Source organism: Microcaecilia unicolor, chromosome 10, assembly GCF_901765095.1.
Source record: "Microcaecilia unicolor chromosome 10, aMicUni1.1, whole genome shotgun sequence".
NCBI classification, from domain to species: domain Eukaryota; kingdom Metazoa; phylum Chordata; class Amphibia; order Gymnophiona; family Siphonopidae; genus Microcaecilia; species Microcaecilia unicolor.
This window is the reverse complement of record NC_044040.1, coordinates 13,527,038-13,550,361: the sequence shown is the minus strand read 5'-3', so window position 1 is coordinate 13,550,361 and position 23,324 is coordinate 13,527,038. Positions and strand designations below refer to the sequence as shown.

The 23,324-nt window shown below is 45.4% G+C and overlaps 1 protein-coding gene across 1 annotated transcript in view; it reads left to right on the top strand.

Moving 5' to 3' along the window:
• PLXNA4 (plexin A4) overlaps window positions 1-23,324 on the top strand; it is a 944,413-nt gene that overhangs the window by 817,115 nt on the left and 103,974 nt on the right. The window contains 2 exon segments of the mRNA XM_030216701.1: window positions 1,136-1,282; window positions 17,294-17,453. Of these exon segments, the coding sequence (XP_030072561.1) occupies window positions 1,136-1,282; window positions 17,294-17,453 (307 nt within the window).

Here is a 23,324-nt window from a genome sequence, read left to right as displayed (position 1 = left end):
GTACGTAGTTTTCACGGCCTTTGGGAGTGCATTCCAGAGTTGTGTACTTATAGATGAGAAGCTGGATCCATGAACTGATTTTCTATTTGAGTCCTTTGCAACTAGGGTGGCGGAGATTTTAATAAGAGCATGATGATCTGATTGAGTTTCTGGTTGGTAGGTCTAAAAGGCCAGACATATATCCTGGGGCATCACTGTATATAATTTTATGGACCAGGTGTGATAATGTATGTATTGAGTGGAGGAGTGCCATAATGGTTAGTGCAGTGGGCTTTGATCCTGGTGGACTGGGTTCGATTCCCACTGTAGCTCCTTGTGACTTTGGGTGAGTCACTTTGGGGCCCTTTTACTAAGGCACGCCGAAAAGTGGCCTGCGCTGGTGTTGACGCGTGTTGTGGATGCGCGCAGCTCCATTTTTCAGCACGCCTGTGAAAAAAGGCCTTTTTGTGGCCGAAAATGGATGTGCGGCAAAATTAAAACCGGCATGCATCTATTTTCAGCCTGAGACCTTACTGCTACCCATTGACTTAGCGGTAAGGTTTCATGCGCTAACCGGGCAGTAAGCGTCAGCACGCATAAACTGCCGATTACCGCTGGGTAAGCGTCACGTGGTAGAAAATAGAAAAAAATTTGCTACCATGTGTTTTGAACGCACGTCAAAAATGGAATTAACATACAGGTGTCCCCATGCATAGCTCCTACCCACCCCCACCCTGCTAGACTGTCAATGAAATGCTTGGATGTTTCACTTATATATACTATCTACTACCACATTTGCTTATTTCCGATCTGGGGAAGAAGGGCAACCTTCGAAAGCTAATCAAGAAATGTATTAAGTTATGTCCAATAAAAAAAGTATCATCTTATTTTCTTTTCCATGTTTTATTTTGTTTGATTTCTATTGATAACCTCAAGAAACGAAATATTTCAAAGTATACGCTGGGTGAAGCGGTCCACTGAGCAACAGTGTGAACCGAGTATCTGAAGTCTTTTCCTCGTAACATATAAAATATTATGCAGAGAGATTTACTTGCTAGCAGTGGACTTAATATTCTCTAATGTTAGCAATGGCAGCTGAAGGCAAATCTCATATACTTGTAAAATAACTGGCTTCTTTGGTGTTTGTTTTTGGAAGGAATGTGCAGGAGAGCCGCTTTTCTCCCTTTTCTGTGCGATCAAACAGCAGATGGAAAAAGGTCCCATTGACTCGATCACTGGGGAAGCCCGTTATTCCCTGAGTGAGGACAAACTCATCAGGCAACAAATTGACTACAAGACACTGGTAAGTTCTCCAAGGTATGGACCCACATGTTACGTAAGGGATTAAATCATTCTGGGGGTGTGATTTCATCATGAATTGGTTGAAATATAGCATGGTGTCCTGTTAAGTGCGAGAATGTTATACTGTGATGGACCCACAAGGCTGATTAAACAAGATGTGATGGAATGGAGGTGTTCCTGACCTATGATTGGATGTCTACTCAGTATAGCAGTGCATTGAACCAGCATTGCTGGGTTTCTGAGGTCTTTAATCGGTTTGTTTATATGATGAACACGGATTGAAATGATATAATGAGTTATACAGACTGGTTTCCACAGTGGTTGATTTTTTGTTCAGACAGATCTAGACATGAGGAAAGGCTAAAGAGGTTAGGGCTCTTCAGCTTGGAAAAGAGACAGATGAGGGGAGATGTGATTGAGGTCTATAAAATCCTGAGTGGTGTAGAACGAGTAGAAGTAAATCGATTTTTTACTCGTTCCAAGTGTACAAAGTCTAGGAGACACTCGAGGAAGTTACATGGAAATACTTTTAAAATAAATAGGAGGAAATATTTTTTCACTCAACGAATAGTTAAGCTGTGGAACTCTTTGACGGAGGAAGTGGTAACAGTGGTTAGCATATCTGGGTTTAAAAAAGGTTTGGACAAATTCCTGGAGGAAAAGTCCATAGTCTGCTATTGAGACAGACATGGGAAGCAACTGCTTGCCCTGGGATTTGTAATATGGAGTGTTGCCACGATTTGGGTTTCTGCCAGGTACTTGAGATCTGGCTTGACCACTGTTTGGAAAACAGAATGCTGGGCTAGATGGACCATTGGTCTGACCTAGTATGGCCTACTCTTATATTCTTACGTTCATATGTAATCTCTCTTGCTTGCTTTTCAGATAACTGTGTGTGTTCATCATTATAGAGGGTATATGCTAAAATGTCCAGTGAAATACTGGATGGTGGGACAAGTTATCAGCCTCTGAAAATCCCTCATGCTCTCCCTATTCCCTAACCTACCGCCAATCCCACTGACTCCACCAACATGGTAATCTGGGATATGATCTATTCTTCATCCATACACTTTGAGGACATGACAGTCTCTCTAGTCTGCTCCCCCCCCCCCCCCCCCCCCAGTGCTAATGCCATGAAAGAAAGATATTGATGGGGTTAGGGGATGAAGATGAATCATTTAACACACCTTCAAACATGTGCTAAATGTCCAGGGACCTCAGTAAATTTAACAATTCTTTGTACATAGGGTGATGAAAGGTTGTAAGCCAGTTATCTTATTTGCATATTTTGCGTGTACCTGCATTGGCGAAACAGGAGCTCGCTGTAGAGCGTACCCAATAGCTTGAGCCACAGATGAGATAAGTGCCTTTTGTATCTCTAATAAAGAATTTGATAAGTGGATTTTTCAAATCTATTATACAAAAATCTTCAAGAAAAAGAATCTCGTATGGAGAGGTTTTTTGACTTATGACGATGCTTGCCAGAAGTTCGCATCCGAAAAAGTTAAGTTTCAAAGGTGAACTCTGAGCAGCGAGGCATCCAGATTTAAAAAAAACATATGTGTATGCCAAGCATCTGAAGTCTTTTCAGCCCATTTAATTAATTGATCTGAGAGAGATTTACATGCAATAAATAGGCAGTGGAATTATATTCTTTAGCAACTATCCAGGTTGTGTTTAAATATGTTTTTATATGAAATATGATCTCATCAGATCAGTCTTCTGAAGGGAGAATATAGCAAGTTAGTGTTTATGGAGGAATCACTCATGATGGGGCATAGCCACGGGTGGGCCTGGACGGGCCCAGCCACTTTTGCTCCAGGCCCGCCCAGCCTCTTCTGCCCGCTCTCCCCGTCCGCATGGTCTGCTCACTTTTACTGCCCTGAAACGCCGTTCTCCCTCCAGCACCGGCAATTCCCATAGCCAGCCTTCTGCCAGCGCGCGTCATCGGGGCCTCTTCTCAGGCGCGTCCCGCCTACTCTGCAACTTCCTGCGTCCCACCTTTGCGGAAAACAGGAAGTTGCAGAGTAGGCGGGACGCACCTGAGAAGAGGCTCCGACAACGCGCGCTGGCAGAAGGCTGGCTATGGGAATTGCCGGTGCTGGAGGGAGAACGGCGCTTCAGGTCAGTAAAAATGACTAGAACTGACCATGTGCATGGGGCTGTTGCGGGGTGGGGGGGGGGGAGGTAGCGGAAATTAAACTCATCATGCATTGGTGACAGTTAGTGGCTCAATTCAGGGCTCCGGTTTCTGGGGTCCTAGTGGAAGCTCTCTAGTTTGTGGCCACTGGCTCACAGCTTTCACTGTAATGAGTTGGCCAAAGGAAACTGGGAGGGTATAAAATAAGGAGGGGAAACCCCTTGGTGTTTTCAAATGAAGGATCGAGCTGGCAGCAGGATCTCAGTCCTAGTTTGTGTTTCAGCTAGAAGCCCCAAGGAGGAAACTGTCCAAAAAAAAAAATAATAATGAGTGGAGTAGGTGTCTGTTTACACTTTCCAAAAATACTAGGACTAGGAGGCATGCGATGAAGCTACAAAGTAGTACATTTAAAACGAACCGGAGAACATTTTTTTTCACTCAATGTGTAATTCAACTCTGGAATTCTTTGCTAGAAAATGTGGTAAAGGAGGTTAGCTTAGCAGAGTTTAAAAAGAGGTTTGGATGGCTTCCTAAAGGAAAAAGTCCATAGACCATTATTAAATTGGACTTGGGGAAAATATTTCTGGGATGAGCAGCATAAATGTTTTGTACTTTTTCGGGATCTTGCCAGGTATTTGTGACCTGGATTGGCCACTGTTGGAAACAGGATGCTGGGCTTGATGGCCCGTCGGTCTGTCCCACTATGGCAATACTTATGTACTTAAGTAAATAAAAACAGATGATTCTCATATCTAAGAGGAAGTGGCAAGCACAGTGATTCTTCTGTTGCATATCAGCTTTGCGAAAAGCAAACTTCTGTCAGACAGGTTATTGTGCAAATGGTCTGTAAGACTGATGAGAATGAATCAATGTTGTAAGCCAGAGGGAGTATAAAAATATAGCCAGTAAAAATTATGGAAGGCTTGTACTCGAATTCGATGAATGTTAATCAGTTGATTGTAACTTAAGTTACACAGTAGTTATTCTTGCATTAATTGTATGTTGTAATGTCAGAGCTTTTCATTTTTCTGCTATTTGCAATAAAAGTCACAACAACATCTCCTCGGTTTAGCAGTTTCATCTAGTTAACAAGCAACTTACCTAGCTATACTATCTGTTCAGTTCTGCTTTTGTTTTGAAAAGACATGAAGCCATCACAAACACTGGTTGTTTCATTAGGACCCTCATTTTAGAAAGGACAGAGAGGGAAATTCAGACATCTAGGTTGGATCAGTATTTTATAAGAGCCTTTTGCACATGGAAGGATCCCCACATCCAGAGAGAGAAGTGATTTTAAAAAGCTTCAAATCAGTAAGTAAAATGTCCTACCCAAGTCCAAAAGTGCATGGGAGCAGTTTCTTAAACTCCCTGCTCCCCAATGTCAACACACACCCTTATTCCTCCCCCCCCCCCCCCCCCCCCCCCCCCCAGGATAGTGGTCTTCCTGCCATGGCCCTCTGAAGGAATCTGATTTCCCCATCTCCTCAGACAATCATCCAATCCCCACAACCTCCACAGGCATCCATTGCCCCCACAATCTTGTGAAGGTGTCTGATCCCCCACACCTAACCCATTTTGAGTCAGAATGAAGACTCTCCCACCCATCTGAAGACTCTCCCACCCAGTGGCGTAGCCAAGGGTGGACTTGGGTGGGCCCAGGCTCACCCACTTTGAGCTCAGGCCCACCAGTAGCAGCACACCTATGATGTGGCCGGCAGAGATTCCCAAGCTGGAAACTCCCAACAACTGTCCCTCCTGCATACCTTATAAATAGCAGATCTTCGCCTGCAGGAAGCAGCGACTGATACATACTGCTCGCACCGGCCCCACAGCCTTCCCTCTGACGTATTACCACCTATGCGGAAACAGGAAGTTGCATCAGTGGGAAGGATGTGGGGCCTACATGAGTAGTGTGTATTATTTGCTCCTCACTGAAAATCTGAAATTTAAAAGGTGTGCAGGAGAGACCAAATCACCTATGGGATGGGGTGGGGTTCTTCTGCCCACCCATCTTGGGCCCAGGCCCACCCAAAATTGGGTGTTTGGCTACGCCCCTGCTCCCACCCATCTGAAGACTCTCCTACCCATCTTCCCCCAGCATATAGGAAAGCACTTCTAAGGTTCCACCCCACACACACACACATACACACAAACCTATCTCCAGCCTTACCGGGGATTCCTGGTGTCTAGTGTGAACAGAAGCAACCCTCAGTTGTTCCTTCTCGTCCTGTTTCTGAGTTCGAAATGGTGTTGGTGACCTCTAGCGGATCACGTGCCTTAGGAAGGGAGTTCGGAGGGATTAGATGCCTGAGTGAAGGAGAATGAGAGTGAGCAGAATTGGGGTGCCTTTGGAGGGGGGGAGGGGGTGATCTGGGGGGGCCATCCTTTGGAATTTACACCTGCTCCTTCAAGAAAGCAGTTCTTTGAGCCTAGAGGCAGATGTTAATGCTGATGTGTGTTTTTCCCCCCTATCTACCCGGATTCCTCTTGTATAATGGGGAATCCATGTTGATATGTTAGACAAGCCCAAACCGCTCCCTCTACCCACCCAAATCGTACCACCTCCTCCTCCTCTCCACACCTCCTTCCATAGTAAATATGATGAACATTATAGCCCCATTTCTACAGTTGCGTTTACACATGTGTGCTCATCTACACGTATAAATTCTGTTTTTTTTACATGTAAGGATACTTCCAAAATAAAGACCTAGATATCAATGGCTGTGTATGAAAGCAACTTTACTCCTCCCCTCTCTCATTTCTATCCATAACATCAAACATATAAAAGGCAAGTGACCGACGCACCTGCAAATGCGCAGTAGAGTTGGAACGCTGAGAGTGCAGAAGTCCAAGCCCCGCTTCCACCAGCAGTACAGCCCAATAGGGAGGAGGGCTTGGACATGGGCGTGGAAATCGGAGGAGGAGGGAGCAGGGAGGGAAGGAGGGGGCGGAACTGAGGGAAACAGACGCAGCGATGGAGAACTGACGACACCACGACGGCGGAAAGAGGGGAGCGACGCCGGGGGGGTCAAAGGTGGTGGCGGAGGGTACGGCAAAATGGCGGCGGCGGGGACGGCAGGGCACAGGAGGTCACAATCGCGGTGGATGGGAGCCCGAGGATGGAGGGTAGGGGAGAGAACAGTTGATGGACACGGGTGGATGGAGCGGATGGGAGGGGGGAGAGGAGGGTTGCTGGACATTGGGGGAGGGCAGGGGAGAGCAGGTTTGGTGGATGGGGGAGGCCATAGGAAAACAAAAAACTAGCCTGTTGTTACGGGCTTAACGGCTAGTTCCTCTATGTACTATGGGAAGTGGGATTTTTATCCATTAGACACCATTTCTCTGTTTGCCTCCTTTGTTTTATCGGTTTCTATTGGTTGAAAACTAAAATCAGAAACCCCCAAAAGTCAAGTTTGACACATCCTTTCCTCTGTGGTCTACAGGAGAACCAAACTTGTCAAAAAATATATTTTAAGTTAGTCCCAAAACAATGGTTCCACCTACAATTTTTTGCTGAACCTTTGTTGGTAGACGTGAGACTTGTTGAAATTTCCTGATTAAAGAGTTCAATCTTTGAGCAGCTTGTCTTAGGAAAAAAATCTTGTGGATTTAACACAGAGAAAAATGTCTCGACATTGCTGAGCTGCTGCTGTAATTCAGACCGGGAATGACAGCCCAAGGCTCTGCTGTTGGTAATTTAATCTTGGTTATAATTCTCACCTTCAACAGTAAGGTAGACTTTTTAAGAGGACAATGTTATAACTGGTTACCTGGATTTAGAAGACAAAAAGACAACCATTGTATAACTACACAGAGGCATCTTTTGGCAGTGGGGCTGGTGGTGGACAGATCGGGAGCCCCACAGACACAGTCCAGATGCAGTGAAAATCATAAAGAAACTTTCTTACTGAACAGGCAAACAAAATAGCAGTCTGTTTCTGTCACCAACTCGGAGATTAACATAGTAACAGTCACATTAGCAATGGTTTCTCCTCTCTTCAGCAGTCCTGTCTTGTCAAGTTTCTACAGCACAGTTCAAGTCACTTATACCGAAATCTGGGTGTGGCTTTGGTTAGGACATTCGGATCTGAGCATTCATTCATTCATTTCAGTATTTATATACTGCTTAGACCTAAGTGCGGTCTGTCCCTAGTGGACTCACAATCTAAGTAGTACATTCACATTTTACTGCTATTGTACCTGGGGCAACAGAGGCTTGAGTGACTTGCCCAGGGTCACACGGAACTGCAGAGGGAATTGAACCTGGTTCCCCAGGATCTCAACCCACTGCTAACCATCAGGCAGCTGTGGGAATCGAATCCGGTTCCCCAGGTCAGCCACCTGCTGCACTAATCATTAGGCCACTCCTCCACTCCACTTTGTACCTTTCCAGTCTTCTGTTCCTTCTTTTGTAACCCCTGGGTAGTTACTTTTTACCCCTAGGTGCACGCCTTGGAAATAGGACCACTCTTTGCTTCCCTGGGTCTCCCCCCACAGGTACTTGGGAGGATTCCTTCACTCCCAGTCCTCCTCCAGGAGACCCTCTGTCCACACTTTTATGGCAGACACATTTTTGGTCAGACAGAAAAGAGACGTTCTGAGTAGGGATGGTTTTGGAGACATATTTGGAAACTGAGTGTGTTTTATTTAAAAATACATTTCATGAGTAGTAGACATAGACTGATGTGAGCTTTGTTCTGAGCTGATTAATAAGCTGATAGTAACGTACACAGAACTCTTGACTTTTTGAAATGGAGCTGAGTTGTGGGGGCTGAACTGAATTCACAGCTAGTTGAGTATCCTGCTAAAAACTGACACAGTAGTATTGATTTCAGTCTACAACAGTGTAGGGCCTTGTTTAGAACACAGAGCTGAAGAACTGCTGATCACAGCTAAATTTCCTTTTGCTTTCATTCATGATTTGATCTTGAACAAGTTGCAGAGATCAACATTCAAAATAGGTATACAGTTAAAATTGGCTTTTAAAGTGTTCCCTTCTGCATAGACCAGCTTTTTTCAATGTGTGCCGCGGACAGGGGCGGACTGACTGTTCAGGCAACCGAGGATCCAGAGCACTGGGGGGGGCCCAGTGCCTCCCCCTTTATGAACTCAAATTTCTCCTGTTTTTCTTCCACTCTGTTCTCTCACTGTCCCCCCATCTACCTTAAACCATGTCTTAAATAATGTTCCCCAGTAGCAGCAGTAATTCACACCCACTGCTTGCAGCCTGCTCGGAGATTTTCTTCTGCCCCAGTCCACCTCCGCATAAACAGGAAGTTGCGTCAGAAGGGGGCAGGTCATGGCAGAAGAGAGGCTCCAAGCAGGCTGCAAGCAGTGGCTATGAATTACTACTACTTCCGGGGAAGATGTTGTTTAAGGTAGACTGGGAGGGGAACAGCTTGGAGAGAAAGAGAGAGGGAGAGAGGTTGCACCTGGAGATGGAGGGGGAAGGGAAAAAAAGAGAAAAATGCTGGAACCATGAGGAGGTGGAGGGAAGGGAGGGAAGAAAAAGAAAAATGCTGGACCTGTGGGAGGGGGAGGAAAGAAATAGAAAAATACAGAACCTGGGGAGTGGAGGGGAGTTATGGAAGAAAGAGAGAAAAGCCATGAACTGAAGAGGGGGAGAGCCTATGGACCAGAGGGGCACAGGGGGGAGAAGTGATGGACCCGAGGAGGGTAGATGATGAACCTGAGAGGAAGGAGGGAAGAAAGAGAGATAGAGTGATAGTCTCAAGGGGGTAGGAAGAAATGATGGATCCAAGGGGTGGAAGGGAAGAAGGAGAGATATGATGGACTTAAAGGTGGAGGGGAGGGAGAAAGATGTTGGGCCACAGGGGCAGGGAAGGAGGGAAGAGAGAGAGGAAGAGATGGCCATGGGTCAGGGAGGGAGGGAGGGATTAGAGAGAAATGATACAAGGAGATGGGGGTGAGGGAAGAAACATTCAGATGTCGGGCTACAAGGGAGGAAGGGAGAATGGGTGGGGGGGACAGGAAGGGATGCTGGCCAACAAATGGGGGATGGAGGGAGGAGAGAAACTGGGAATGGGAAAACCATGAGGGAGAGGTCATGGGGGGTTGTCAAGGAGATGAGTAAGAGGAGGATAATATGTACAGAGTGTAAAAATGCAGTAATGGGGAATAGAGGAAAGACAGAAGGGATTAGGAGGAATGAGACAAGAACTGGGAAAACTAGGGGATGAGATAAGGAGATGGAAAGTTGATAGAGGGGTGAGAAAGCGGTTGAAATCTGAGTTGACAGAAAAAGAAATTGAGGAAAGAGCTAAAAGAGAAAGATCAATATGTCAGAGGCAGATGCAATACGGGAATGGAACAAGTCAGGAGGAGAAATAAGAAATGGACAGCAGCCCCTGGAACATGGGCAGAAGACAGAGAGGAAAGCAGAAAAGAAAAATTAGGACAATTAAGGTAGAAAGATGTGTTTTATTTTGAATTTCTTAAGTAGATTATCTTAGTTTAGGAAATGTACATCGTGGATGTCTTTGTATTATGTTCAGTATAAGAGGAAATGCATTTCTGTTTTTATTTCTCCCATGTTGTGGTACTTTGACTTTCTGTGTCTTTATATCTCTTTTTCTAATTTGCGATCATGCTCTGCGTTTGGTGAGGGTCTGTCTGTGTTTTGTATGTGACTGAGGTGTAGAGATCTGTATCTGTCCCATTTGTTCTATTTTACTAGAAGGAAGAGGTATATTGGTGTTTTGGGGCCCAGAGTAATATTTGTAGTGCTGCCTATTCATTTGTAAGGTTCTTGTTATTTAAACCATTGGAATTAGTGCTACTGTTGTATGACATATTAGTACATGCAATGGAACTACAGTGTAGTAAATTTAAAACAAATCGGAGAAAATGTTTCTTCACCTAACGCATAATTAAACTCTGAAATTCGTTGCCGGAGAACGTGGTGAAGGGGGTTAGCTTGGCAGAGCTTAAAAAGGGGTTAGACGGTTTCCTAAAGGACAAGTCCATAAACCACTACTAAATGGTCTTGGGAAAAATCCACAATTCCAGGAATAACATGTATAGAATGTTTGTACGTTTGGGAAGCTTGCCAGGTGCCCTTGGCCTGGATTGGCCGCTGTCGTGGACAGGATGCTGGGCTCGATGGACCCTTGGTCTTTTCCCAGTGTGGCATTACTTATGTACTTATATGTATGTACTTATGTATGTTAGGATTTTTTCAGGTTTTGTATTTTTTCACAATGTGCTTAGCAGTGGAGAGTTTTATTTTGCTATTGTTGACATGAAAATTCTATGTTTTTGAATGCATGTTATTTGTGGCTAATTTTGTTATCTTTGAAGTGTTTTGTTGCCCTTTTGCCGCCAATAACAATATTCAACTGTAACAATAACACAGTGATTACAAATGTAATTATTGAACATGAAACATAATCTTAATTCTCATTTGTTAAATAACATATATATATCCTTTAAAAAAAATGACAGTGCCTTGACCATTTTTGTGCCTTGTCAGTGTACCGCGAGATGAAAAAGTTTGAAAATCACTGGCCTAGACAAATTTTGAACACACAGAGCAAGGTGGGGCCTGATAGCCGATTAGTTAAATATTTTCTGGACAAATCTGAGTGCTACAATAACAGACCTAAATCTTGCCCATTCACTGTTCAGCCATCCCTCCTCTGCCCTTGGGCTAAATGCCAAAAACAACAGCAGAAAGACACCCCCCCCCCCCCCATCTGATCCTATAATTCCTTCCACCTCTCTCTCTCAGCTAGCAATCCGTAAGCATAATAATAACAGTGGCCTAGTGGTTAGGGTGGTGGACTTTGGTCCTCAGGAACTGAGTTCGATTCCCACTTGGCACAGGCAGCTCCTTGTGACTCTGGGCAAGTCACTTAACCCTCCATTGCCCCATGTAAGCCGCATTGAGCCTGCCATGAGTGGGAAAGCGCGGGGTACAAATGTAACGAAAATAAAATAGATACTATTGGAGATTCTACATGGAATGTTGCTATTCCACTAGCAACATTCCATGTAGAAGGCTGTGCAGGCTTCTGTTTCTGTGAGTCAGACTCACAGAAGCAGACGCCTGCGCGGCCACATTGGGGATCTGCAAGGGCCGACTTCTACATGGAATGTTGCTAGTGGAATAGCAACATTCCATGTAGAATCTCAAATAGTAGCAACAGTGGAGGAGTGGCCTAGTGGTTAGGGTGGTGGACTTTGGTCCTGGGGAACTGAGGAACTGAGTTCGATTCCCACTTCAGGCACAGGCAGCTCCTTGTGACTCTGGGCAAGTCACTTAACCCTCCATTGCCTGCCGCATTGAGCCTGCCATGAGTGGGAAAGCGCGGGGTACAAATGTAACAAAAAAAAAAAAATCTGAGAAGCAATTCTACCCTTCCCTCCTCCTCCTCAATGAATCAATGAAAATAACCAGCCTGATATCCAATTCCAGCCGCCCTCTGCTATTCCCAACATATCCTAACCATGGAAAGAAAATCCGCTGTTTACATCCCCCACCCCTTCCTTCCCAGCACTTACTCAACAGGAAAATAAAATGCACCCTAGATCTGCTACTACTACTACTTAACATTTCTAGAGCGCTACTAGGGTTATGCAGTGCTGTACAGATTAACAAAAAAGGACAGTCCCTGCTCCAAGGAGCTTACAATCTAATGGGCGAAATGTCAAGTAGGGGCAGTCCAGATTTCCTGAATAGATCTGCCCTAGATCTGCCTTCCACTGTTCTATCTGCACCCCTCTTAAGCCCCCGAATTATCCATAGCTGAGCCGACAGAAAGCCTCATCCTTGCCTCCTGTTGGCTTTCATCCCAGCATTGCTCTGATAGCAAAGCGGCAAAGTTCAAAGCATTTACATTTCCAAAATATGACCAGTAGATTACAATTTCATTTCTGTAAAGGTGAGTCCAGCGTTGTCAGGTCCGGATGTTTAGCATAAAATGTTTATGCAGGCCTTGATAATTCCATGGTAAAAGCCGCAGTGTAAATCCCTGTGGTGATGCTGAGGTACCAGAGATGTCGGCTCGCATTATACCGGGCTAAACAAAACACTGCTCCCTGTTGTGAGCATGGCATGCCACCTTGTAGAACATAATACATTATATTAAGAAGTGTGTATAGATTTCACATACGTGGTTGGCAGGTCCAACATGTTTTCCATATTTATTTCTCAGAAAACAGCTCAGCATTTATGTGTCTCTTAATGACAATTACTTTGTCACCAGCCTGCTTAACCTCTGGTGCCATCGCTCGATCAGTTTACAAACCTTCTTAATTTCATTGCTTAATCGTTGAAAATACTTGGTATACTACTACTCTTGTAATAGAAGCCACATAGGAGTGGCCTAGTGGTTAGGGTGGTGGACTTTGGTCCTGGGGAACTGAGGAACTGAGTTTGATTCCCACTTCAGGCACAGGCAGCTCCTTGTGACTCTGGGCAAGTCACCTAACCCTCCATTGCCCCATGTAAGCCGCATTGAGCCTGTCATGAGTGGGAAAGCGCGGGGTACAAATGTAACAAAAATAAAATTAAAATAATCTAAAAAGAAAAGAACAAAGAAAACAGTGTCACATCATGATCGGACAGTGATCATTTACAAAACCCATCCATCCAAGATTTAAAATATTTCCAACAACTCTCAACAATCCTGCATACACAATCAGCTTGGAATGCCCTCCTGCGCGAGGTGGTGGAGATGAAAACGGTAACGGAATTCAAACATGCGTGGGATAAACATAAAGGAATCATGTTCAGAAGGAATGGATCCTCGGGAGCTTAGCCGAGATTGGGTGGCAGAGCCGGTGGCGGGAGGCGGGGCTGGTGGTTAGGAGGCGGGGATAGTGCTAGGCAGACTTGTACGGTCTGTGCCAGAGCCGGTGGTGGGAGGCGGGGCTGGTGGTTGGGAGGCGGGGATAGTGCTGGGCAGACTTATACGGTCTGTGCCCTGAAGAGGACAGGTACAAATCAAGGTAAGGTATACACAAAAAGTAGCACATATGAGTTTATCTTGTTGGGCAGACAGGATGGACTGTGCAGGTCTTTTTCTGCCGTCATCTACTATGTTACTATGATAGGTCCAAACTAGTGCTGTCTGATTCAGTCACAACATTTTCGATTCGGTACAATTCGATTCTTTTAAAAAATTTGGTTTTTCGATTCAATTTGGTTCGATTTAACTAGATTGAAATAGTGAGGCCCACATGCTAATATTATAACACAAAGGGTAAAAAAAAAAAAAAAAAAACCAAAAACCAGGCACCAGCAATTGAAGAAAGGCAAACTTCAATGTGAGCACACCATGCTGTGTTACATCATGTGAAACGTTTGGTGGCTGGTGGCAGAAGAAGCAGCTAGTAGTGAGTTTTTAAAAAAACTCGATTAAAAAAAAAAAATGAATCGAATCGATTTGCCGAAAATTATTCGAATTGATTCGAATCGCGAATTGGACAGCACTAGTCCAAATACTCGTTGAAAAAGATACGTTTTTAACTTCACTTTAAACTGTTTAAAAGACACTCCCCCCCCCCCCCCCACCCATAACTCCACGGGGAGCTCATTCCACAGAAATGGAGTACGCCGAAAAAAATGCGCTCCCCTGTGTTACTGTAAGGCAAGCCTGTGACCTCTATGGGAGGGGCTAATAGCAAAGCACTGACGGACATCAAAACTCTAACTGGAACATAGGGGCTTACCATAGGGGCCAACTAAGGGATCCCCTTATGCAACACTTTATCCCCCGGATTCTATATAGCACAACTGAAATTGCGCACACAAATCCGGTCGTATTCTGCATTTGCAATTGAATTACTTAAACCAAGCAACGCCAGTAATTACCCCTTAACAAGCAATTGTTGACACTAATTGGAATTAATTCGAATTTATGCACACAACTTGCTAGGCATATTCTGTAAAGTGGTCTGCGTAAATTCTAATGTGAGCTGCCAAAAAGGGGGTGTGGCCAAGGGAGGGTCAGGGGCATTCCCAGAAATTAGGCGCAATGTTATTGAATGTTTGGATTTGTGCAGCCAACTGCCATCAGTTGGACACGACGATTTACACCAGGTGTGTCAGCCAGCGTAAGTCCTCGCACTCAGTTGGGCGTGGGAATCCACTCTAAGTGCTCTTCTATAAAGGTTGCTTAGCACAGATCTCAGTGGTTCTTAACTTTAGGTGATGTTTACTGAATCTGGCCCTAATTGTCTAAGAGATGTAAGTGGAATGTCAGGATATGTTAAACAATAATCATAAGTACATAAGTGTTGCCATACTGGGACAGACCGGAGGTCCATCAAACCCAGTATCCTGTTTCCAACAGTGGCCAATCCAGGTTACAAGTACCTGGCAGAAACCCAAAGAGTAGCAACATTCCATGTAGAACCCCAAAGAATAGCAAGATTCTGGAATCCTAAAGAGTGACAGGATTCCAAGCAGAATCTCAGAGTAGCAACATTCCATTTAGAATCCCAAGTACATAAGTACGTAAGTAATGCCGTACTGGGACAGACCAAAGGTCCATCAAACCAAGTATCCTGTTTCCAACAGTGGCCAATCCAGGTTACAAGTACCTGGCAGAAACCCAAAGAGTAGCAACATTCCATGTAGAACCCCAAAGAATAGCAAGATTCTGGAATCCTAAAGAGTGACAGGATTCCAAGCAGAATCTCAGAGTAGCAACATTCCATTTAGAATCCCAAGTACATAAGTACGTAAGTAATGCCGTACTGGGACAGACCAAAGGTCCATCAAACCAAGTATCCTGTTTCCAACAGTGGCCAATCCAGGTTACAAGTACCTGGCAGAAACCCAAAGGGTAGCAACATTCCATGTAGAACCCCAAAGAATAGCAAGATTCTGGAATCCTAAAGAGTGACAGGATTCCAAGCAGAATCTCAGAGTAGCAACATTCCATTTAGAATCCCAAGTACATAAGTACGTAAGTAATGCCGTACTGGGACAGACCAAAGGTCCATCAAACCCAGCATCCTGTTTCCAACAGTGGCCAATCCAGGTCACAAATACCTGGCAAGATCGCAAATAGTACAATATATTTAGTCCATTTTAAGAATGGCTTATGGACTTTTCTTTTAGGAAGCTATCCAAACCTTTTTTTAAACCCCACTAAGCTAACTGCTTTTACCACATTATCTGGCAACGAATTCCAGAGTTTAATTATATGTTGAGTGAAGAAATATTTTCTCCAATTTATTATTATTTATTGCATTTGTACCCCACATTATCCCACCTTTTTGCAGGCTCAATGTGGCTTACAGAGTGTTGTTATGATGCAGTCATTACATGATCTTAGATACATTTGTTTTAAATGTACTACTTTGTAGCTTCATTGCATGCCCCCCTAGTCCTAGTATTTTTGGAAAGAGTAAACAAGCGATTCACATCTACGCGTTCCACTCCACTCAGTATTTTATAGACCTCTATCATATCTCCCCTCAGCCATCTTTTCTCCAAGCTGAACAGCCCTAGTCGTTTCAGCCTTTCCTCATAGGGAAGCCATCCCATCCCCTTTATCTTTTTCATCGCTCTTCTCTGTACCTTTTCCAATTCTACTATATCTCTTTTGAGATGCTGTGACCAGAATTGCAAACAATATTCGAGTGCAGTCGCACCATGGAGTGATACAAAGGCATTATAACATCCTCGTTTTTATTTTCCATTCCTTTCCTAATAATACCTAATGTTCTATTTGCTTTCTTTGGCACCGCAGCACACTGACTTTCTGCTGCTCGACCTTGCAAAAGAACAATGTGATGAAAATGTTGACCCTTGACCCCTTTATGGGTGCAGCTCTATAACTAGGTGCCCCAGTGCTACATGGGGGGGCACCTATGGTAAAGGTTTCTGCTATAGAATACTAGTGGGAAGTAGACCAGGCTGCCCAGGAAAAATGTGGACATTTTTAATGCTGATAAAACATTTATTTCAGAGACTCGACAGACCTGTGTTTCGGCAGTGAGCCTGCTTCAGGAGTCTTCATATAATATCTGAGCACAGATAGCTCGTTGTCACTGCAATTGCGTTTTCCCTACAAAGGTCTTTTTCAAGACCATTGTTTTACCAATTGTACCAACTAGCAATCACCCATTTGTGTTTTACAGATATTATATGAAGACTCCTGAAGCAGGCTCACTGCCAAAACACAGGTCTGTGTCGAGTCTCTGAAATAAATGTTTTATCAGTATTAGAAATCTCTGCGTTGTTCCTGGGCAGCCTGGTCTTCTTCCCACTATCCTTGTTTGTTTGCCTGTCCTCGTGGGATTTCAGTGTTCCTCTGCTTCTGCAGACTCTCAATAGAATACTAGTGTACACCAAGTCAATGGAAGGTGTATCAGAAGGATGCTAGGGTGCATAAGGAGGGGTATAACCAGCAGACAAAAGAGGTGTTGATGCCCCTGTACAAGTCATTGGTGAAGCCACACTTGGAAAGGCATTTTCGAAAGAAACGTCCAAGTTGAGATTTGGACGTCTTTGCAAATCGTCCAAATCCAGGGGTGGGGAAAACCGTATTTTCGAAAAAAGATGGACGTCCATCTTTCGTTTCGAAAATACCGTCAGAGACATCCAAATCCTTAAATTATACCGATTTGGACGTTTCTGTGAGAAGGACGTCCATCTTCCGATTTGTGTCGAAAGATGGACGTCCTTCTCTTTCGAAAATGAGCCCGTTGGAGCATTGTGTTCAGTTTTGGAAGCCGTATCTAGTCCAAAATGTCCTACTTTTTCTACTCATTTTCGCTTAACAACATGCATTGTGCAATTTAATGCTTTGATTTGATACTGTCCATAAAACACTTCAATGTTAAAGCTATCGGGGCTTCTGTTTACTGTGAATTTTGACCCTTTTTGTTCCTCAGGTTCTAAACTGCATGAACCCTGATAACGTGAACAGCCCAGAGATCCCTGTGAAGATCCTGAACTGTGACACCATCACTCAGGTCAAGGAGAAGATTCTAGATGCCATCTTCAAGAATGTGCCCTGCTCCCAGAGGTCAAAAGCAGCAGATATGGACTTAGGTATGCGAGAACATCTGACGCTATTCTTACTCCATGCTATTTCGACCAAAACTATGTTCTTTCAATTATTCTTTCACCCTTAACTACCAGAATGGATTACTGTAACTTAATATACCTCGGTTGCGCTCACTCTCAGTTGAAGAAATTACAGTCCCTCCAAAATACAGCAGTCAGACTCCTCTGTCATGCCAGTCGATACGATCATGTTACTCGTTTATTACAGAAGCATCACTGGCTGCTAGTTGAACATCCTATTATATTTAAACTTCCTTTACTCACTTTCAAGGCTTTTAGGATTGGTTTGCCCCTTTATCTGTCCTCTCTCACCATCCCATATTCTCCATTCTGGCAATTTTGTTCAATCAATGACCATGGTCTGGCATAGGAGCCAACTTTTCAAAATGATTGGAAGTGCTAAATCCAATGGAAATTGCACCTCCTTGGACACAGTCAAGGAGTTTACTCAATCTTGGGGGTGCTCAAGCCCCCACAGCACCTACAGAGCTGGCTCCTATGTCATCTGGTTGTCTGTGGTTCCAAACTGGCTCACTTAGGGAGTCTTCTACTAAAGCTTAGTTCGAGTTATCTGCAGCAGGACCCATTTTATTCCTGCGGTATGCCTATTCAAAAAGGTATACCACAACGATTCAGCCTAACTACCAGATAAAGAAACTCAAACCAGAACTAGATAAAACCCAACTCTCTATACTTGACTACCAAAGTCTACCCTACCATGAATGAACTTTAAAACAATACCACCCTATCTTCTACTCCGAATATGAACTCTTTATACCTGACTGTTTAATCTATTATGCCAATCATGATCTCTAATGTAATACCGCTGTATCTCTCACTCCGGAAATGGCGATCGCCATGACGGAACAATGTAAGCCACATTGAGCCTGCAAATAGGTGGGAAAATGTGGGATACAAATCCAACAAATAAATAAATAAATAAAAACTGCCCTCATTCTATAGCTTGTGCATGCAAATTTCCGTGATTGTCGCAAACTTGGGCGTGCAACTTTCTAGAATTAGGGGATATATGGGCAGGTGCATGTTTGCCCTGCTTTATCCAAACACCAACTCTGGCAATGTCTCCCGTGGTCTGTGCAAAAATATGCACATAACCACCATTGCCTGAGTGTAAAGCATGTAGAAATTCTTTATTCGAACGATGTCTGTGGCACCTTTGGAATACTGTGTCATATTCCGTTCACTAGCAGAACATTGTGGAGACAGAAATGATCATGTAAAGAGGAAGCGAAGTATTAGAAAAGTAAGATATGAAAAGGATTAACCAGATGCAGCCTCTGCATCTTAGGCTGAAGGGGCGGATTAGCGATGTACATAAGAAGGGAAATGGATTAATGCCAGTGTGCTGTTCACAATCATAATTAAAATCTAAGCTGAGAAGTTCTGGGTAGAGGCTGTGTAGGGGGTACGCTCGTAAGCAATCTGGGATGGCTCTGGAATACTATGGGTCAGGTACAGCTGTGGAGCAAACTGTGAAATCCCCCCCCCCCCCTTAGTGCTGATTTCCAGTGCTAGGTGCTTAACTTAGAGGACTCAGAAGGCGTAAAATGTGTCAAAAAGTTAAGCAACTCTAGTGTCTAGGTCATAAGAACATAAGAATGGCCATACTGGGTCAGACTAATTTTATTTATATACTAGCCGTTGAGCCCGTAAAAACGGGCTGGTATTGGGGTTTTCCTTCCCCCTCCCTCCCGCCTCCCCGCGAGGTCGCCACCGCTACCGTCTCCCCCCACCACCCCCACCCCTACCCCTGGAGTTGCCGCCATCCCTCCATCCGGCCTGGACCTTCTCTCCGCTACTAAACTTACACATTCATTCGCCGGAATGCAGCACTCACATCAGCTGAGCTGCCGTCGGCCCTTCCTTCTCTACCTGTGTCCCGCCCTCCTGTGACGTAACGTCAGCGAGGGCGGGACACATGCAGGGAAGGAAGGCCGACGGCAGCTCAGCTGATGTGCATGCTGCGTTCCGGCGAATGGATGTGTAAGTTTAGTAGCGGAGAAAGAGGGCCCGGGCCGGGTTGGGGGGGGGGGGGGGAACGGTAGCGGCGATCTCAGGCGGGCGGGCGGGGGGAGCGGTATCAACCTCGGCGGCGCAGTTTTCTCTCTGTCCCGCCCTCGTCATCACGTATTGACGTGGGGGCGGGACAGAGAGGGAAGTCTCTACTGCGCATTTGCGAGTGAGTCGGTCACTCACCGTTTATATGTTTGATTTATTTATTTATTGCATTTGTATCCCACATTTTCCCACCAATTTGCAGGCTCAATGTGGCTTACATTGTTCCGTCATGGCAGCCACCATTACAGAGTAAAAGATACCATTAGTATTACATAAAGAACATGGGTGACGTAATAGAATTAAGCAATCAGTATGCAGAGGTCGTATTCGGAATAATAGATAAAGCGTAAATGCGATACAGTTCTTATGATGGATCGTTGGAATATGCTTTGTTGAAGAGATAAGTCTTCAGTGATTTATTTCATAAAAATCTGTCAGTTGGTGGGTTGGTTCAGCTGCAAACTAAGCCTTAAGAACCTATGCTGACATTGAGGCTTCTATGCTGACACTGAGGCATTTTGCAAACAGTGTTTCACGCACTATGAGGATAATTCTCAAAAAGTTGCAAAACGTTAGCTGCTGGGTTGATGCAGTTTGCATATGCGTAATGGTTTGCACACGCATGCACTATCAGTAAAGAGCGTGCACTATGAGGTCCTTTTACTAAGCTGCGGTAAAAGGGGGCCTGTGCTAGCGTCAGCGTGTGTTATTAACGCGCGCTGAAGCCCCCCTGTATCATAGCGGATGAAAGGCTGCCTTTTTTCTGAAATGGCCGTGAGGTAAGTGAACCACTTGCTGCGCTGCCATTTTTGGGGGGAAGGGAGAGCACTTACCGCCACCCATTGGCAGATGTGGAGGGGCATAATCGAACGGGGCGCCCAAGTTTTCCTGAGGGCGTCCTCGCAGGACGTCCCTGTGAAGGGGCGGGGAAACCCGTATTATCGAAACAAGACGGGCGTCCATCTTTCGTTTCGATAATACGATCGGGGATGCCCAAATCTCAACATTTAGGTTGACCTTAGAGATGGTCGTCCTTAGAGATGGTCGTCCCCGGTTTTCGGCGATAATGGAAAGCGAGGACGCCCATCTCAGAAACGACCAAATACAAGCCCTTTGGTCATGGGTGGAGCCAGCATTCGTAGTGCACTGGTCCCCCTGACATGCCAGGACACCAACCGGGCACCCTAGGGGGCACTGCAGTGGACTAACTGATGCACTAACTGAATGGAAAAAGCCCTTCCCTTACCGATCCCTTAGCGATTCGGAAAAGAACGGGCATGCATGAAGGAAACCGCATGCAAATGAGCTACTCGCTGTTAGCTCATTTGCATACGATTTCCTTCCTAAGGAGGGGAAGCCAGTGCAGAGAAGCCAAGCATTACGCGTAGCTGCTCTGCGCATGCCAAAGACTGCTTCATACATGCAGACAAGCTGCGTGTATATAGCTGTGTACACCTTAGAAAAATACAAGTCCAGGTGAAAACGTCTAAGTGCTCGTCAGGGACGTCTTTATTTTTTTTTTTTAGAGTATGGGTGAAGGACGTCCTTCGCTATGCATCCATCCCTGCAATGGCAGTTGACGATGTCCTTCACTATGCCGTCCAAGGGGGCATGCGATGAAGCTACAATGTAGTAAATTTAAAACGAATCGGAGAAAGTTTTCTTCACTGAACGTGTAATTAAACTCTGGAATTCGTTGCCAGAGAATGTGGTAAATGTGGTTAGCTTAGCGGAGTTTTAAAAAGGTTTGGACGGCTTCCTAAAGGAAAAGTCCATAGACCATTATTAAATGGGGAAAATCCACTATTTCTGGGATAAGAAGTATAAAATGTTTTGTACTTTTTGGGGATATTGCCAGGTATTTGTGACCTGGATTGGCCACTGTTGGAAACAGGATGCTGGGCTCGATGGACCTTTGGTCTTTCCCAGTATGGCAATACTTATGTACTTATGATGTTTCTGTGAGGACATCCATGCCTGCTATGCTTCTGACACCCCCTTTATTTATTTATTTGGATTTTGGATCACAAGTAGCAGTAGTGGGATTTGGACCTGCCACCTCTGGATTGCAAGACCAGTTCTCTAACCACTAGGCCACTCCTCAACTCCACTCCTTTCAAATTTGGCTGTCTCTGTGGGGGGGGGGGGGGGCAGTTCAGGACGTTCAAAATGTTTGAAAGAAGGACATCCACGCTTTCGCTATGCCTCCGCCAGGGACCTGCATACTGCTGCGATGGACCTGAGTATGACAATTCAGGCTGGCAAAAAAAGTTTTTAAAGTTGTTTTTTTCAGGGTGGAAGGTGGTTAGTGACCACTTGGGGAGTCAGGGGAGGTCATCCCCGATTCCCTCTGGTGGTCATCTGGTCAGTTCGGGCACCTTTTTGAGGCTTGGTCGTGAAAAAAAATGGACCAAGTAAAGTCGGCCAAATGCTCGTCAGGGATGCCCTTCTTTTTTCCATTATCGGCCAAGGATGCCCATCTCTTAAGCACGCCCCCGTCCCGCCTTCGGTACGCTGCCGACACGTCCCCGGGAACTTTGGTCGTCCCCGCGATGGAAAGCAGTTGAGGGCGCCCAAAATTGGCTTTCGATTATGCCGACTTGGGTGACCCTGAGAGAAGGATGCCCATCTCCCGATTTGTGTCGGAAGATGGGCGCCCTTCTCTTTCGAAAATGCCCCTGTTAGTGAGCCAAAAGCTGGTCTGGGAATCAAATCCAGGTCTCCTGCAGCTAGTGTTGGTTCTGGGTCACAGGAACAATTTACATGAACATCTACTATAATAAAACTCACCCTCAACGTTCTGAGGACACTGACGTCAATGAAGCCAAGCTCTGACTTCCTTCAAAAAGGTTCGAAGGTTCGTGGTGGTGAAGCCACCAAAATCGCTCCGGGCCCCGCCCTCGAGGGCGGAGCAATGGCAGAACAACGAAGGGGTTGGCAGGGAGGGAGGCAGGGAGGCGGGGGGGGTGGGAAATCGCTCCGGGCCCCGCCCTCGAGGGCGGAGCAATGGCAGAACAATGAAGGGGTTGGCAGGGAGGGAGGCAGGGAGGTGGGGGGTGGGAAATCACTCCGGGCCCCGCCCTCGAGGGCGGAGCAATGGCAGAACAACGAAGGGGTTGGCAGGCAGGGAGGCGGGGGGAGTGTGTGCGGAAAATCGCTCCCGGCCCCGCCCTCGCGTCCGCTCCGGGCCCCGCCCTCGCGTCTAACGTCATGACGTTGGGGGCAGAGCAATGCCAGAAGAACGAAGGGGTTGGCCAGGGAGGGAGGGGGGTGTTGGCGACGAAAACCTTGCTAGCGCCCGTTTCATTTGCTCTGAAACGGGCTTCTTTTACTAGTTTTATAATAAAAATCAGTGTGTGACTAAAAGATAAAAATAAATATTTAAAAAATCAAAGAATAATCTGGATCAGTGATTCTTAAATCTGAGCCTTTAGGCTTCCAGTCAGGTTTTTAGGACACGTCTGGGCCCAAGACAGAGATGAATTTGCATATGTTGATTTCCCTGAAAACCAAAATTGTGTGAGAGCAGACAAATAACCTGAGAAGGTGAGGATGTCCTGACCTTTTACTCTCAGCTATGGTCAACCATGCAGGCTCATGAAGATTATGAAGGAATGATGCCCCGTGTCTGTTCTTTAATCATTGCTGAAAATCTTTGCTGTTGCACTTGAAACCAAGGCGTCATTGATACCGTGTCCTCTCTATGTCAGCTTTCCATCCTTTCTTCTTTCCCTGGCTCTCCCTCCATGTAATGAGGCGACGACACTCATTAGCGAT